This window comes from Micromys minutus (assembly GCF_963924665.1).
Source record: "Micromys minutus genome assembly, chromosome: 9".
NCBI classification, from domain to species: domain Eukaryota; kingdom Metazoa; phylum Chordata; class Mammalia; order Rodentia; family Muridae; genus Micromys; species Micromys minutus.
Window position 1 is genome coordinate 4,727,900 of NC_137978.1, and position 17,770 is coordinate 4,745,669.

At 44.2% G+C, this 17,770-nt stretch overlaps 1 protein-coding gene across 1 annotated transcript in view; it reads right to left on the reverse strand.

The window, feature by feature from the left end:
- AK4 (adenylate kinase 4) overlaps window positions 1–17,770 on the reverse strand; it is a 42,886-nt gene that overhangs the window by 6,312 nt on the left and 18,804 nt on the right. The window contains exon 3 of the mRNA XM_080920822.1: window positions 11,106–11,225. Within this exon, the coding sequence (XP_080776948.1) occupies window positions 11,106–11,225 (120 nt within the window). The remainder of the gene's footprint in view (window positions 1–11,105; window positions 11,226–17,770) is intronic.

The following is a 17,770-nucleotide window of genomic DNA, read 5'->3' on the forward strand; positions in this document are numbered from 1 at the left end:
CACAGCTTATGAGAACGGTCTACTTTATCCCTCCACACATTGCCATATGGCCATTAATCCAATGTAGAAAGCATGCTGTCACCTAGTTCATTCGAACAGCCTTTGGGTGGAAAGCTGAAACCTCTCTGAATCTACCTCACCGCTCCACTAAGCACAGCGGATCCTGCAGGGTTTCTGAGGCACAGTGAGAAGTGGCTAAGTTCCTCCTGGCCACTGGGACTTAGCGCCTGGTCAGTCCTCTGAACCTTCAAGAGTCTGAAGCGGGAACTAAAGTGTGAGGCCACGGCCACGGCTGCTGGCAGAGCGGGACGATAAGAGAGCATTCACAGGAAGTGCAGAGTCAGGTCTACGGCCACACGCTCAGGACCAGCCCTCTGCCTGCTGGATGTAGCTGTGCAGCTGTGCAAGGCAGCAGCCGTATCTGCCCCAGTGAGCACTTTGTTTAAAGTCCCTACCCTCCTATGGTTACTTCTGACCATCCCAATGGTGGGTGTCCAGGACCAGCTATGGCTAGAGGCAGGGGGCATTCTCCCACCCTTCCCTAGTGAAGGGGTGCACCAGCCCAGAGTCCTTAGCAGTGAAGGACAAGCCCCGCATCTCAGAGGCCCTGTTCTCGGCCCCGTATGTGACTGTTCCATCGTTCCCTGTGCATGTTTCTAACCTCTGGACTCCATCTCACCCCACCCTCACTAAGATGGCGGAGTAAATGGCATGCTTGGGAAGAACTTTGGGCTCTATCTTCCCTACTGTGCCAGGTGCCTCTTGCTCGTTGAGGTGTCCTAGGATTCTCTACAACAGTGGTTCTCAACCCTTGGGTCACAACCCCTCCAGCAGTTGCATATTAGATGTTTATATTATGAGTCACAACAGTAACAAGATAACATTTAGGAAAAAGCAGCAAAATAATTTTATGTCTGGGAGTCACCAGAGCATGAGAAACTGTGTTAAAGTGTTGTGGCATTAGGAAGGTTGAGAGCCACTGCTCTAGAACATGACGTATACAAGACATAGATGTGTAATACAGGCCCTGCCCTTAAGAGCTAAGGACTTAGTAGAAAGTGATGAAACGGCGAATGATCCAGGATTTCAAAACTCAAAGACTGTGAGCTGGACAGGCAGCATAGGCCTGTCCCCAGAACCTGAGCGGGTCCTGGTTCACTCCATAAAGCAGCTTAATGTAAACGTGACTTTAACTTAGAGTGGAAAGGGTTACTAGGCTTACATGTTCCCATAAGAATCCATTACTGAGAGAAGTCAGAGCAAGATCTCAAGCAGAAACAGAGGCAAGAACCACGTAATGCTGCTTACTGGCTTGCTCCCTGGTCCACATTCGGTTCTTATATTTCCCAGGACTAGCAGCCCAAGAATGGGACTGCCCACAGTAAGCTGGGCCCTCCCCATCAATCAACAACCAAGCAGACGCTGCACAGACATGCCCACAGGCCATTACTCAGTTGAGATCTCCTCCTCTCTGGCATGTCTAGGTTTGTACTGATAACAAGCACACACACACACACACAGGAGGCTCAAGGTTCTGTGTTGTGAAGCCAGCCTGGTTATGAGAACATGTTTCAAAACACAAAAGTCCTCTTCCAAGTAACCTTATCAAATAAAAGAAAATTCTTGGGAGAATGTCTAAACTGAGCTCTCCTGAAATTCTGCAGTAAGGGTTTTTCCAATCTAGTCAAATCTTTGGTCTTTGCTTCTACTTATTTGCATGAGATATGATTATATGTCTTGCTGCTGTGCATTTATATGTATCACACACATGACTAGTGCCTGCAGAGACTGTAAGAGGTCCAGGATAGCCTGGTGTTATAAATAGTTGTAAGCTGTCTTGAGAGTGTGGGACCCTCTGTTCTTAAGCACTGAACCATCTATCCTGCCGTATTGGTTCTTAAACCAGAAAGTCCCATTCTGTGCCTCTTCCCCCATAAGGGAAGATGCCCCTTGTGTGGAAGCAGGAGCTACCATCTGTGAAGCATTATGTAAAGGCTCCTCTATTTAAAAATCTTCTTTGTTCTCTGTGCACACACAAATTGGGGAAAACTGGGCCCACCGTATCTCAAGACAATGGGACAAAGCATCTCACCACAGGCCCATTCATTTCTGTACTAAGGAAAATAGCTGGCCAAGCATCCCGAAAGGGCTCAGCCACTGGTTAAAAGTGAGGTCTTTCTGAAATGGACAATGTTCATTCATGTGAAGTACTATGTAAACCCCGACCATCCAGCTAAGAACACAGTGTCTGCCTACTGGGGGGAAGGGGAGCAAGAGCACTGAGAAATCAAATATGCAAATAAACATGATGTCAGAATGAACCAGACTTGATAAAGTCCTATAATCCCAGGACTCAGGAGGTAAACAATCAGGAGTTTAAAGCCATCCTTGGCTACATTAGGGAATCAAAAGCCAGTCTGGACACGCGCCTAGAAATTAACCATGTCTACTAGTAACCTTGTCAGGAAGTTCATAAGAGGACACAGGAAATGCAGAGACCTGCTGAATATCTAGAACAAGCCTGAATTTTAAAAAATGTTAAGCACACAGACTTTTATCATCTACTGGGAAGGCTGGGAAAGCCGGGCAGTGGAGGCTGGCCTAGGCAACTAAACAAGGGCTGGAGAATAAGTGGTTGAGTACTCCCCAGCACCACGTGAACTGTGAAGGAGCATGCCTGTAACCCCAGTGCAAGAGGTAGAACCAGGATTAGGAGTCAAGGCCAGTCTCTACTGTAGAGGGAATCAAAAGCCATCCTAAAATACAGGAGAGCCTATTTCAAGGAGATTTGGGGGATCCAAGTCAGGTATCACAATGTGTTCTTATATTCCCATTGACTGTAACTCAGCAATTACTGCTATTTAGAAAACCATTAACTGTCTCAATGAAACTAGATGTCTGTGCTTTACCTCAGGACACTATTTAAATGGAAATAAATTTAATTCTCAAGATATTTAGTGACCTTGTTAAAAAATCTTGGGGACCAAAGAGTTGATCCCACAACTGAGAGCACTCGATATTCTTCCTTAAATGATCAGAGTTCAGTTCCCAGAGCCCGCTCACATTCAATGGCACATAACCACCTGGACCTCCAGCTCCTGGGATCCAAAGCCCTTTGCTGACCTCCTCAGATACATGCTCATAAACGGCATACACTTAAACATAACTTTAAAAACTTAAAACGTAGAATCAATCAGGCCTTAGACACCTTTAGTCTCAGGAGGCAGGGAAAGAAAGGCAGATCTGTGAGTTGCAGGCCAACCGGGTCTACAGAGTGAGTTCCAGGCCAACCAAGGCTGTACAGAGAAACCCTGTCTTGAAAAAATAAACCACCCCCAAAATGTGGTCAATTTTAATACATGAACTGAAAGATTTGCTTATCTGGGGATAGTATCATGGCTTCCTGGCTAAAAAAATAACCATGGGGGTAGGCAACCAAAGCATTATCTGATCACTGAGATTTGCATGAGAAAGGTTCCGCAAAGATTCAAGTGTTTGAATGCTTGGTCCCCAACTAGCAGTTTATCTCAGCAACAGAAAACAAATACCATTAACTCCACAGGAAAACCAAGCACAGGAAACACCTCTATCAAGTTCTACAAGTTAAGTACAAAAAAGAAAATATACATATTCATATATATGTATATATATTCTCATATATATATATACACACACACACACACACACACACACACATATATATATATATGTAACAAATAGAGAAAAAAAGAATTAAAACAAAACCAGTGACCTAATCTTTATAGATATGGCTTCCCGTGTAGCCCTGGATGGTCTGGAACTTACCCTGTGTGACCTCATAGAGACCTGCCTGCCTCTGCACCAAGTGCTGGGACATAAAGTGTACATCACCACACTGGCTCAGCCACGATCGTTTAAGTGCCATTGCTTTGATTCTTCACATCAGGGACAGAATAACTTCAGACAATTTGTACTGTATCAGAGCCCCCAGGAATGTGACAGAAACTATTCCAACATAGCCCAGTTATCTCCTGAACATGGATGTCACCTCATCTAACAAGTTGGCATCTTCCACCCCTGCTATTTCAGAGAGCTTAAGTATGCTTCTAACACTGTGTACACACATGTGTTCTTGTATGTTTAAACTCCAATGCTCATAAACATGTGCTCTAATACTTGTAGAAGCTAAAGGGCAACTTTTCAGAATCTGCTCTCTGCCCATTGGGAGTTCCAGGGATTACACTGAAATCATTAAGGTTTGAGTGGCAAGCATTTTCAACTATAAAACTATCTCTGCCATAATCCCTCCTTTAACACATAATTTTTCTTTCTCCTTCACTGTTAGTCAAGTGCAGAATCAGCTACACACTGCTTTCATATACTTTAGAAACATGCAGAACTGTCTTATAAATGCTCAAAATGTGGGGCCGTGAAAGGTAGCCTGGTTCCCGGTTGAGCTAAGCCTTGAAACTCCAGAGACCCTGAAGTAGGCAATTCGCTTGATTTCTGGGCACCAGCTGCAGCCCCCCACCCAGGTTTGTGGCCATCAGCCATGTATGGTCAACACCCCAAGCTCCTCCACATGTGACTGTGGTCATGTAGGTTCAAAACAGATCTCCATTTTAATGAGGTACCTAGAGGCCTGAAGGGCTTAGCCAATAAACTTTCCTTCCCAGACATTCCTCCCTGCAAAAGGTATTTAATCTCAGGCCCACCCTGAGAAGGGGGATTGAGTATGGTTTTACTCATCCAACTTCCACCATGATAATAAATGCCTTAAAGTCATGGACTGCCTCTTTTCATCAGGACCCATCATGGAGAGCCATGGAGAAGGTCTTCACATACAGAGCCACCATCTAATCTCCTGTAGAAGGCCTCTCTGTGTTCCCAGACACAGCTGCCACCTCAAGCCTCAAGCCTTTAAACCAAGAACACCCCTCTCCCTCCCTTTCCCCCTTTGGCCCTGGGCTAGATCCAGCCCTCGGGCCCTCACTCCATTCTTAGCTCTTCCGTGGTTCCCAGCGGCACCTGGATGTCCCAGAGCCTGAGAACCAGACAACCTCAACCTCCTTGCAAACAGGCTATCCTGTACCACAGACTGTGCTTCCCTTCCTGAGTCATACCTCCCCGAGGGGCCGTGCCCTGTGTCGGATCAGACTCAGGACCCATAGCCCTATACCCACACTCTGAGAGTGAGGCTGTTTCTATTTTACCCAACAGCAACTCCTCAGTCACCTAAACTGATCTATCAAGTACCCCAAATCACACACAATTCCAAGGGCAACATAGAAAGCTCCAGGCATTCCCTACAAGGTGTGATGAAGCAATGCATTGTTCATTCCCAGTAGACATCTGCTGCCCAGAAAGGAACAGCACTCCTCAGAGGTCTGCCTGGAAAAGGAAAATAGAAAATGCAGAGGGAATGATGTCAAAGCCAGTCTAACCCACTGAAAACAAGGGACCCCTGGCCCAGTGTCTAGATATGCCAAGGGCTAGGTGGGTGGGCAGGCACACTGAGATGCCTCAGGTCTGAGATCACTCTCCAGGAAGACAAGTATGCAAGGCAAGACGATAAACTCAAATAGCCTGACTTCGGCAGGAAAGCAAGTGCATACAAATAGAAATCCCTGCAGAAAGATCCAGTGAGCTTGTACTGTTCACAGTGCAATACGGACTGCTTAATACAATTCCAGCCTCTTAAAATATGAGTCTCAACCCATATGTAACTGATTGTGGGGCTGCAAAAAATCTGGCAGCAGAAACAGTTTCTGAATTGAAAGCCAAGTGAATCCAACCACACAATGGTGAGCTCACTGCAGCCCTGCAGTCTTTGCATTTGCAGAGGCCATTATGCTCAAGGCAGACGTTTTCAGGTGCAGGGCTAATTGGAATTGGGATTCAGTCACCCTCAGCTATATGGTGCATTTAAGGACAGCCTAAGCTACATGAGATCCTGTATCAAAAACACTGGGGAAGGAGTGGGAGAAAGACCATTTCTTTTCAGAACTGACCATCTGTCAAGTGTGCCTGCTCTTATAAGAAACACGGTGATGGTGTTCACAGTACGGCAGGCCTTTAACCCCAGCACTCAGGGGTCAGGCAGGAGCCAGCCAACATTACATGAACCCGGTGTCATGAATGAATGACAGATTATTATCAGCAAATGTGTTGTCTGTATTTTTATATACTTACATGCCAAAGGCAGCATAACATCAAGCAAAATGGTGCCAGTGAAAACTGTCTACAAAACCTACAAGTTATCTTTATCTTGAATTAAAGAGCTTAAACATTATTTTCCAAACTGCAAGGGTGCTTTTTTACCACGAAAACTAATGATATGATTTGGGTATGAGCTGTGCACATCCCCCAAAGATCTATGTGCTGACACCTGGTTACCAGTCAGACAATGCCTAAGACTATGACCTTTTTAGAGATGGGGATAGTGAACCTTTCTTCAAAAGGATTAACACAGCCCTTGAGGATTCTGGCTGATTAATTCCCATGAGACACGCACAACATCAAGGAAGAAGACGCCCTATCCACGCTGGCGTCCTGATTTACAACAGGAAACATCTCCTTGTGCGTGTGCTCTTACTAAAAAGCCATCTACCATGATACGATGCAGTCAAGGGGCCCTCGCTATGCTGTTTGATTTTGTGGTTTGAGTAGTAGCTGTCCCCATACCTCAGGCATTCAAACACTTGGTCCCCAGTGGGTGATGCTGCTTGGGGAGGTGGTATACAGAAAGCATTGGCACACTTTGCTATCTTGCTATGTGTCTGCCATTGAAGGTGTGACCCCTGTGCTTCCTGCCCCAGCTGCCTGCTGCCATGCCTTCCCTGGTATTATGGATTCTGGAGCCCTAGCACAAACTAACTCTTCCACAAATTGCTTTTGGTTGTGGGTTCTTATCACAGCAACAGAAAAGCAACTAACACAGCCCCTACAACTCCAAACTAAATACTATTCTGTTTAGTGTTATAGCAATGAAAGCTGACCAATGCTCCAAATTAAAATATTTTGAAAATTAATCATGGTGGCTCACATCTGTGATCTCAGCATCTGGAGGGCTAAGGAAGATGATTATCATGAGTTTGAAGTTATCTGAGCTACTTAATGAAACTCTACCTCAAAAAGAAAACAAAATAAAATGGGTATTTCCCAAGTGCTATGTGGAGGCAGACAGGGCTGAACATTTTAACAAGGATGGAGCTGGCCCAGCCGGAACACACGCCATCTCTCTGACCGACTTGCTGTTCCCTTGGCTCGAATCCACTGCACTGATTTCCACCCACGGTTAGCAGGATGCTTCTCCAAAGCCATATGGACCAAGACTATGAGTCATCTGTCATCCAGAATTCCTTCTAAGAGAGGCCTCTGCACATCACCTTTAGCACACTTAACAGGCACATCCTCTGCTAAGCACGAGCGTGTGCCCTGTAACATAAGGCTTCTAAAGCAGAAGGTGGGGACCGGGCAGTCTTAACACCCTCACTGTGCCAAATGGACAGACTCCAGAGCTTTGAAGAAAAATCAAAACTGAAAATTCCAGATGGGTTTTGGGGAAGAAAGATGGGGGCAGGAGGGGTAGACTAAGTCGGCTGGGAGACTGGCGACCTTCACTAAGAACAGGCCTGTGATGTAAGACAGAGCAGCTAAGAGAGGCACAAGCATGGAAGGACCCAGTCCAGCCCCAACCTGACCCTGCAACCCAGCCAGGCTAAATTGTTTTCACACTATTTTTGTACTTCATACTTCATGTAGTAACCTACTAAAAATTCAGCCCTGTACACCAACCATGGCAAATACTAGCAAAGCCTCCTAACATTTATTTAAGCACTGCTCTCCTAAGCATTTTCATCCGGTTAGTTGGTTCATCCGTAAACTCCTCTCTAATCCATCCTCCACGATGAGTCACATGAAGGAGCAGGTAAGAGGAGGTGAGCTGCCCAAGGTTGCACATAGCCAGGGTGCAGTCTGGCTGCCAGCAATACCCATTAGCCACCTCGTCAAAGGAATTTAATAAGGGTATGATCTCTAAAAAGTACACAAATTTTATTTTACCTGGCAGGAAGCCTTAAATTAGCGAATTACTGACAGGTATTAACAAAACCGGAGGTCATCCCCAATACACAAAAAAGTATTCAGGAAATGAATAGTGCTCACACTTAGAATGCCAATGGAGGGGAAGGGGGTCATTCAGCCCTGACCCCTGCATGCAACTTGTTGGGCAAACTACGCCAACTAATAATAGTGGAATGACTGTTACAGGGGTAATAATCAACTGCTTTCTGATTGAATTTGAAGTTCAGTTTACAGAAGGAATTCACATCTGGTACTGTAAACTTGTTCAACAGCCCAGTGGGAAAGAGACTGCTGCTGCTTTGCTACAGAGAAATGATGTGTCTAACAAACTGACTTCTAAATATTTATGTTTAGGACCACAGATTAGTGCTGCCATCCCGTCTGGTCCAAGACATTTCTGTATGCCATCAGTGACGGTTAAAGTAGAAGCTGTTAACTGCTCAAAGTGTTTCGGTAAATGTTAAAAAGGAATATTTAACCTTTTATCGGCCCCTGTGGTCTCATTCTGCAGACACCGCTCTAGTGTGGAGCCAAGCACACAACACGTGGTCGGTCTCACTCCACTTGGTACTCCGTGGTGTCTCCAGGAACTCTGACACGATCACTCTACCACTCCTTTGCTGCTTCTGGGATACAACCTTTTCTCCACCTCCCGGTACAAACGTGACTCCAAAGCCCAATAGCTTATCAAGCAGGTTTATATATTAAATTCTCAGTCCACACACCCTCTATACAATAAGATAAAGATACAAACTGCCCTTCTATACGAGATAAAAAGACCTATAGAAACCCTTAAAAATATTCTACCTATCACCGATTAAGACCACATGGATCAAGATCCTTCTTCAGCTCCATCTTGATTCCTCTGGAATCTCCCTTTCTCCCTCCTCTTCCGTTTTCCTAGCCTTTTCTCCGCCTACCTCTCCACTGTCCAATCATTTATCACCTTAACATCAATCCACAATAAGTGACTCTTCAGTATTCATCCCTCAACAGGACATTTGTGTTACCAACCCACCACACTTGAAGCCATACACACCAAGGCTCAGCAAACATCACAGAAGAATGGATACGTGGTGGCTACTTATGTTAACTTGACACAAGCTAGATCACCTGAACTGAAGAAAAAAGCTCAATTGAGAAACTGTCTCCATTAAGACTGGGCTTTAGGCAAGCAAGCCTGTAGATCATTTTCATAATTAGTGATTGACGTCAGAGGGCCCAGCCCATTGTGGATGGTACTACCCCTGGGCCCATGGTCCTAGATGCTACAAAAAAGCAGACCTAGCATGCAAGTAAATCTATGGCCTCCATATCAGCTCCTGCCTTCAGGTTCCTACCCTGCCCACCTTGTATAATGAACTGTGATGTGGAAGTATAAGCAAATAAACCCTTTCCCTCTCAAGATGCTTCTGGTCATGGTGCGTCATCATGATAGTGAAAACCCTAAAATTGGGGGGATGCCTACGAGCCAGAAGGAATACTGCCAACTGCTGTCTTCTAGACAAGGCACTTCTGACCTGCCTAGACTAGGCCCGTCAGTGTTCTGTCCTGGAGAGGTTCACGTGGCTCTGCCACTCCGAGAACTACACAGACAGTTCAGTGGGATTGCTCTTAAAGGAAGAGACACGTTCCTCAGTGGTGCAGCTGGTGGTAAGTTGCCCAGTCTCCTATATATAAGCCCACACCCGTGCTCCTTAATTAAACACACTGGGGCACATACAAAAACAAAAATTTAACAGGAAAATAGAAAGGTCTAGTTGGGAAGGGGGGAAATCAGTGGGACAACAGACAAAGAATAAATATGATGAAAACATTTATGTACAAAAGTTCATAATGAAACTCTTTAAAATGCTTTAATTTTTCTCTATTAAAACACATTTCTTGGTTATTTGAACAGTGACAAAGTTTGAATAACACACAAAATCAAAAGGACTTCCTTTGCCTTTTGTTGAAAGCTCAGAAAACACTCAGCTGAGTCCCACTGCAATGAATCTCCTGTATCTACCCCCTCAAATGCAGTTTCTAATCCACACTTTTTCTACCAGGGAGACATCCATTATATTTTATGTGTGAATGTGTCTGCTTGCATGTTCACATGTATATTCCTGGTGCCCAGGAAGGCTACAAAGGACTGGATCATCTAGAATTGAAGTTAAGATTCAAGTGAGCTACCAGGCTTTGCAGGGAACCTAACCCAGGTCCCCTGCAAGACCAGCAACTGCTAACGACTGGGTCATCTCTCCAGAGTCCAACTCACCTTTTCAAAAAAAAAAAAAACTTAATCCAATGCTTTTTCACCAGTAAAAGAATTTCCTCCCTTGTATTCTTGGAAAAACATAAAATGTTTTCTCTTATATGATTTGCAGATATTTAAAAAAAATCTTTACATAGATTTCTACTTTGCTGAGATATATATTAGCACCTTAATACAAAGTTTTAAACTATTTGCCAAAAATGGGATCCTTGAAGACATACTCCTGGCAGAAATTCAGAATGGAATGGCTGAATCATAAATCTCCACAGTACTACACTATCCCACAAAGGCCCCACTCTATAAACCAGTGGCCTAGAATATATTATAGTGCAGGCTGGCTTACAACTTGCTGCAATCCCCTGCCTCAGCTTCCCAAGTGCAGATACAGGCCCTCACATTGAGGCTGCCGATTTTATAATCATTTGCTGTGCAGTCAATATAGGATTTTTAGACACCCTATTCTGCTAATCTGTGAAAAACAAGAAAACTCATAGCTGGACTGTTTGCAATGCCAGTGAATGATATGGTACACCCAGTGTGAGCTCATCCCAGAAACCGTGAGCCAGGGCGATGGCAGACTTCCTTGCTCTAGGCTTTCTCAAGTAACGGTCAGCAGATAGAAAACTAAGAGGCTCCACACACTGGGTTTCTATGTTGCCAAATTATAATATTAAATCAATGACAGATTTTGGAAAAGGAACAGCAAGTAAACTGTTAAAAAAAAAAAAAAAAAAAAAAGAGAACAATCAAGTGCCAAAATCCAGCCTGCCCATTACCCACTCACCATCTAACAGCCAATGCTGGGCACTCCGGGTCTCCAGTTCTGACATCATCAGGCGTGTGATCACATGATCTGGAACCAAAAGACCTTTTTCTAGGTACTGTTTTGCCACATCACCAACTTCTGTTAAAAAGAGGAAAAAGAAACACTCAAGAAGGCTTCAAGGAAGGCTGCATTGGCACAAGCGTATACTCCAGAACTTAAGAGACATGAGCAGGACCAGAATTCAATGTTAGTTCTCCTCCGCTTATAAGCAAGTTGTAGAGCAAACTGGGCTACAGGAGATCTGTTTTCCAAAATATTGGAGGAAAAGAATTTAATACACTCTTGGCATTTTAGCCTTCTGCTTCATCATCCATGACATGGTTGCAAAGTTGAATGAAGGTAACTATTACAGTGCTTTATTTAATACTGGGTTTTACTATGGGGCACTGCTTTTTAAATGCCTAGTAGATTAGAAAAAGCAACTCCTGGAGATATCACAAGCACAAATACAAGAAAAGGAATGGCTAAGATTAAAATAAGGAGGGAAGTGGGACACAAAACACTTAGAAAGCACTGGAGGTCACCAGGACAATGGACAAGGACAAGAACAGGGCAGGAAGACTGGAGAACCATTCCCTGGGAGACCTGCTGCTATGCTGCTGATCTTCAGAGACCATAATCATGGTGGCACACAGCACCAGGGAGGCAGAGACAGGTGGATGGATATCTGGGAATAAGACTGGCCTGGTCTACAAAGCAAATTCCAGGCCAGTTAGTCAGGCCCTGTCTCAACAAAACACCACATTGGTGGGCTTCACAGCCCATACCTATGAACTCAACACTCAGGAGGCCAAAGTAGAAGGAGCAAGAGTTTAAAATCAGACATTAGAAAGACCCTGTTTTAAAACAAATAGAATACACAGACGCACAGACACACACAGACACACATACACACCACAGGTTTCTTTTCCTGAGCCTCAATATAAGCAGATGATACCAGTGACAGTTGTAAAGTCACTGTAAAGGCATTATTAGTGAACTGCCAGGTTCATAGAAGGAAGGAAAATTTTAAAACATAATTCAGAAAAAAAATTTCTCATACGTAGAAACTTTTTTACACGAGACTTGGCAGACAAAGGGTTGAGTTAAACCTGTATTTTTCTAGGAGCTGAACATTTTTCTAAAAAAAAACCTAAAGTCCTCTGCTGACAAGGGATCTGAACCACCAAGAGCCATATTCTCACAGATACAAAACACACAAACCCAAGCAGGTAAGATGTCTCAGTGGGCGTGAAGGAGTTTGCTGCAACCCTGAGTACATGAGACTTCAACCCCCTGGAACCCACATGGTGAAGAGAACAGACCTCCACTCATGCTATGGTATATATCTGCACACTGGGATGGATGGATGGATGGATGGATGGATGGATGGATGGACGGACAGGTGGGTATAAAGATACCCAAGAATAATAGTAGTGAGGAAAACTCCCTGAGAAGTATAAAAAATACATATAATGGATGGACAGACAGACAGACAACAAGTATAATATCTATAATTGGGAAAATGTCTGAGAAGTATGGAGATAGACAGATGGATGGACAGACAGACAGATAGGAAGGAATATATTACTTGGCAGGAGAATTACCTGATTCTCCCCTTGAATGTGTGTGGACCCATTGTTCTCCAGCCCGAGTCCACATTCCGCACTGAGCCTCAGGCTGTGAACAACTCCATGTCATTCAATCCCTACTACAGTAAAGAGGCTACAAAACGCAGTCTGGTGGCTACTCAGCCCCAAGTCATACATTCCCCATTCAGGGAACATCTTAGAAAATGGAAAGAGTTAAGAGCCAAGGAACCAGAAGATGACTGTATCTTTGACATGACAAGGAGGCTATGCTCATAAAGTCTTAACACCATGACTCCCTAAACAAGACTAAGCAGTGATATCACCAGCTGATGGGAAATCTTTTGGAGTCCCACATACAGATGAAGGGTGTGGACTTATGTTAAGGTGATACATGATTGGACAGTGTAATGATAGGTGGAGAAAAGGTAGAAAAATGGAAGAGGAGAGAGATTGGGAGAATTCAGGATGGAACTGGAGAAAGCAGACCTAGATCCTGGTGGCCATAATTGGCGATAGGTAGATATGAATATTCTTAAGGGATTCTACAGGTCTTTTTATCTCTTGTAGAAGGGCAGTTTGTATCTTTGTCCATTGGATTTCACCTTATTGTGTAGACGGTTTATGGATTGAGAATTTAATATATAAACCAACCATGAAAAGCTATCGGGGTTTGGAGTAATGTTTGTGCTGGGCAGTGGGGTAAAGAAACACACCGGGGCTGTCATAACTACCCGGGACAGAAGCACCAGAGTGGGCAGAGAACGGCCTGGAAAGGGAATCTCTGAGAGTCTGTGTTTGCTCGGCTCCACACTACAGCAGCATCCGAGGAGTGAGACCGTGGTGGGGTGGGGGCGGTAAAGGGATAAGCCACCATTTGTAATATTAACTGCCACAGAAGGGTAACAGACCATAAGGGCTGCAGAGAGAGGGAGAATTCATCATTACAAGCACCTGTGATTGTTTATCTAAATACCAAATGCCCAGCCAAAAAAGCAAATACATACAAGCAATACTAAATTAGATACAGGTTTTATTTATATATTCCTTTTCTCCTTGTTTTTTAAAAGCCCTGGCTGTCCTATAACTTACTACATAGACCACATTGGCCTCTATCAGAATTGAAGTAAGAGCTCCTTCTGCCTCTGCATGAGTGCACTACCACCCTTGTGTATGTGCATGTGTTTAACAATGAAGAAAAAACACTATGAATTTGAAAGGAGGGGATGGGAAGGAGTGGAGGTGGGAGTGATGGAGTGACAAAATTATATTCTAATTAAAAATAAGAACTCAGGGCTGGAGAGATGGCTCAGTAGTTAAGAGCACTGACTGTTCTTCTAGAGGTCTGAGTTCAATTCCCAGCAACCACACAGTGGCTCACAACCATCTGTAATGGGATCAGATGCCCTCTTCTGATGTGCCTGAAACCAGTTACAGTGTACTAATATAAATTAAGTAAATCTTATAAAATATTAAAATAAAAACACAGGCCCAAGCCAGTGTGGTAGCACAAGCTATAAAGACCCTGTTCTCAAAGAAAGAGCCTGGGCATCTGGTAGCATGCTACCAGAAGTAGAATCCAAACTTGGCTGGACACAGGTGTTTTCTAAGATCTGCAGCCAAGGAAACCTGAGATGGCTCAGTTTGTAGTCACTCACTGACAGGCTGAACCAGCAGATGACCTGAGAATCCCCAGGACCAAACTGATTCCAGGTTGTCTTCAGATGGCCACAACTGTACTGTGGCACACAGTATGCGTGTGTATGCACATACACACAGATCTCCAAAGAATCATATTTATTCTACAAGCATTATTAATTGCAAACTATATCTAGCTATAAAGAAAAGCTCCAGCTTACTGACAGCAACATGGAAATGCTATTTCCCTGAGAACAATGGTGCTTATAGCTGAGTGACATAGCATAGTACCATGCTTCAGGCAGTCTGTGTGCTCTGTCCTAAGTCTTCATTAAGGTCCTCACCTCCAGACACAGATTTGAGACCAGCACTAATTTCTGAATTTCTGAGTATTCTCAACGCTGTACAGCTGTCACTAGTGCTGGATTAATGCTGCTGCTTTCTTTGCAACGGAACTCACCCATGCCCTTGTGTGTCAAAGCACCGTTTCTAATTTCAGAACATTTTATATCCCAGAAAAAAGTTTTATGCCAATAGCAACCCCAAGTTGCTCCAACACTGCCTTCCCTCTGTAAAAATACTTTCAGACTATTTACCACACCCACATGCATGTGCAAGTATACTCTCGCACACACACACAATGAGAAGAGGAGACAGGCAGGGAAGAGGAGAGAAAGCAGAAAAGACAAAGACAGACTGAGATTTAGCTCAATATTGTGCCTTCAGTGCTTGACAGGCAGCCACGCCGCTTAAAATTTTGGCGTACATATGAAACCCTAGGGATTGGGAACATGTTAATTTAACAAAATAGAACTATTTATCCCAACAGCAAGGCTGAGGCAGGAGTATCATGAGTTCAAGGCCAGGGAGATAGTTGTTAAGAGGAGAAAGAGGTCCAAAGGGAGAAAAATATTTGATAGGGCTAGGGTGTAATTCAGTTGGTAGAATCTTTGCTTGGCACTCACAGGCCCTGGGTTCTATCCCAACAGGGCATAAAAGCAAATGTGGTAGTACATGTAGGAGTCCCAGCACTGGGTAGAGGCAAAAGATAATTTCAAGGTCATCCTTGGCTAAGGAAAAAATTGTATGTAGCCCAGTGTGGGTTGCATAAGACCCTGAGATCTCCTATCCCAAACAGCACCTCATTCAACAGAGCTAGTCACTGAGAGTGACTAGAACAAACGGCTGGCTATATGGCCAGCAGGTGTGTTGATACTGACGTGCTGGAGATGAGTCCAGAGGCTCACATGCAGACAAGTGCAGCTTCACTGAGCATCTTACATGCATGATCGTTCATTGGCCCAGGGGGAGGAAATGAGAAGGGGCTTGGGAAGCACACTTTGGGTGACTGGAGCACTCAGCCTCAAGCTGGAAGGCATACCCACAAGACATAGGGATAGAGGACATGGCCTTCAAACCAGCTTTAGAAAGGTCATCTCCAAACCCAAGACCCCAGTCTGTGGATAGAGAAGGGCTCAAGTGTGACATAGTGCCCCAAAGATTTCAGGCAGCTGTCACCTTCCCCTGCAGGATGACAGGCAACATATCCACTGCCCTGACACAAGAGACAGCTCTCAGCCTCTACCAGCTATGAAGACCCACAGCCATCAGGATTAGCCCATGAAGAAAGCACCTTGTCATAAAACAGGTCATCCCCAAAACTGGCCCTGTACCTGCCCTGGCCAGGTTACTTAGAAGAAAAAGTTCTCATTAAAAAGCTAATGCCAGCATGTTTTTATAAATTACAAAACTGATCCAAATTCCCAAAGAGTCCAAAGATTGAATACACATACTATTACTTTCATTCATTCCCTTCTACACTATCTACCCACACACGTGTGCAGGAAAGGAGAGAGAGAAATGGGGTATCTCTATGTTACACAGAATGGCCTCTATCTTGAAATCCATGTGCTTCAACCTCTCATGGGTCATGGTTACAAATGTGTCCCACTTTCCTAGCTAAAATTTTAAACTGAAATCGACAGAGCTTTAGCCAAGTGGCTCATCGTTCCAAAATTCATGCTTCCGAGTTCTGTTAGCTCACATTTATTTGAGGTTTCACAGTTATGCACATTCATGAAAGCAACTAGTAGATTACTGTGGTCAAGTATACCACACAAATGGGCAGAGTCCATTGTGAGTATTTGGAAAATGAAAAGAAAATGCCTCTTTCTAGGGAAGGCACTGCGCAGGGGCACTGGGTGCTGTCTGGGACTGGTTCTGGCTGCTAGTCTTGTGGCTTGAGACTCCACTAAGAATCCACTGAGCTGAAAGTAATGGGTACCAGACCCTGCGCCAGCCTACTCAAAGCTTAATGTCTAACAGCAAAATGCCACAGCAATTTCTATCATCGGGCAAAAATCAATCAGTCAATAAAGTTAGTAATTACTGCAATCAAATTACAAAGACCACACACCTATAACCCTAGTACTTGTGAGGCAAAGTCAGGAAGATGGCTACAAGTTCAAGGTCAGCCTGGTATACTGGGTGAGTTCCAGGCCACTTACGGCTAACCTGTCTCCCAAAAAAAAAAAAAAAAAAAAAAAAAAAAAACTGGCAAGTTGGTGCCACGAGTAACACCACTGAGAGATGCCCAGGATCTATACAGTGGAGAGAACTGATTTCCTCATGGTGCCCTCTGACCTCCCATATGCAGTGTGGCATGCAGCACTGCCACCGCCACCCCTACAAACTAGGTGATGTGGAAAGATTTAGGCCGCACAGCCTTGCTGGAGTGACAAAATGGGGATGTGCATTACACATACACACACTTGCCTACTTCCAGTGTGCTCACTGCTTTGTGCCTGTGGACAAAGATGTCAGTTCTCAGCCTCCCAATCCTGTTACTATACCTATGGCTTCCTGCCGTGCCTTCCTGCCATGAGCTCTTACCTCAATGGAACCATAAGCTGAACTAAATTCTTCCTTCTATAAGCTGCCTTGGTCATAGTGTGTATCACAGCAACAGGAAAGTACTACAATGCCCACCTGTCTTTTATTGACAAAATCCTAATAAGGAATGTATATGTTTTTCTTCCTAAAGAATCTGGCCAGTTATACAAAGGTTGAAAGCAGACAATTTTTTTAAACCACATTACAAAGCTGTATGGGAAATCATGGCTGTAAGATACAGGGCAGTTGTTGGTGCGAATGGGTGAGAAGCAGGCATTTAAAAGGCACTGTTTTGTACCAGTAATGTCCTATTTCTTTGGCTAGATAACCAATCTCTCTTTCTCCTCTCCCTCCCTCTCTCTTTCATACACACACACACACACACACACACACACACACACACACACACAGAGGCAGAGCCTCCTCCCATGGCACATCAATTATTTAACCCTTCCTATTGGTTTAAAGAACAACGCAAACACTCATTTTTCAAAACATAATAAATCATAAGAAGGTGATAGAATT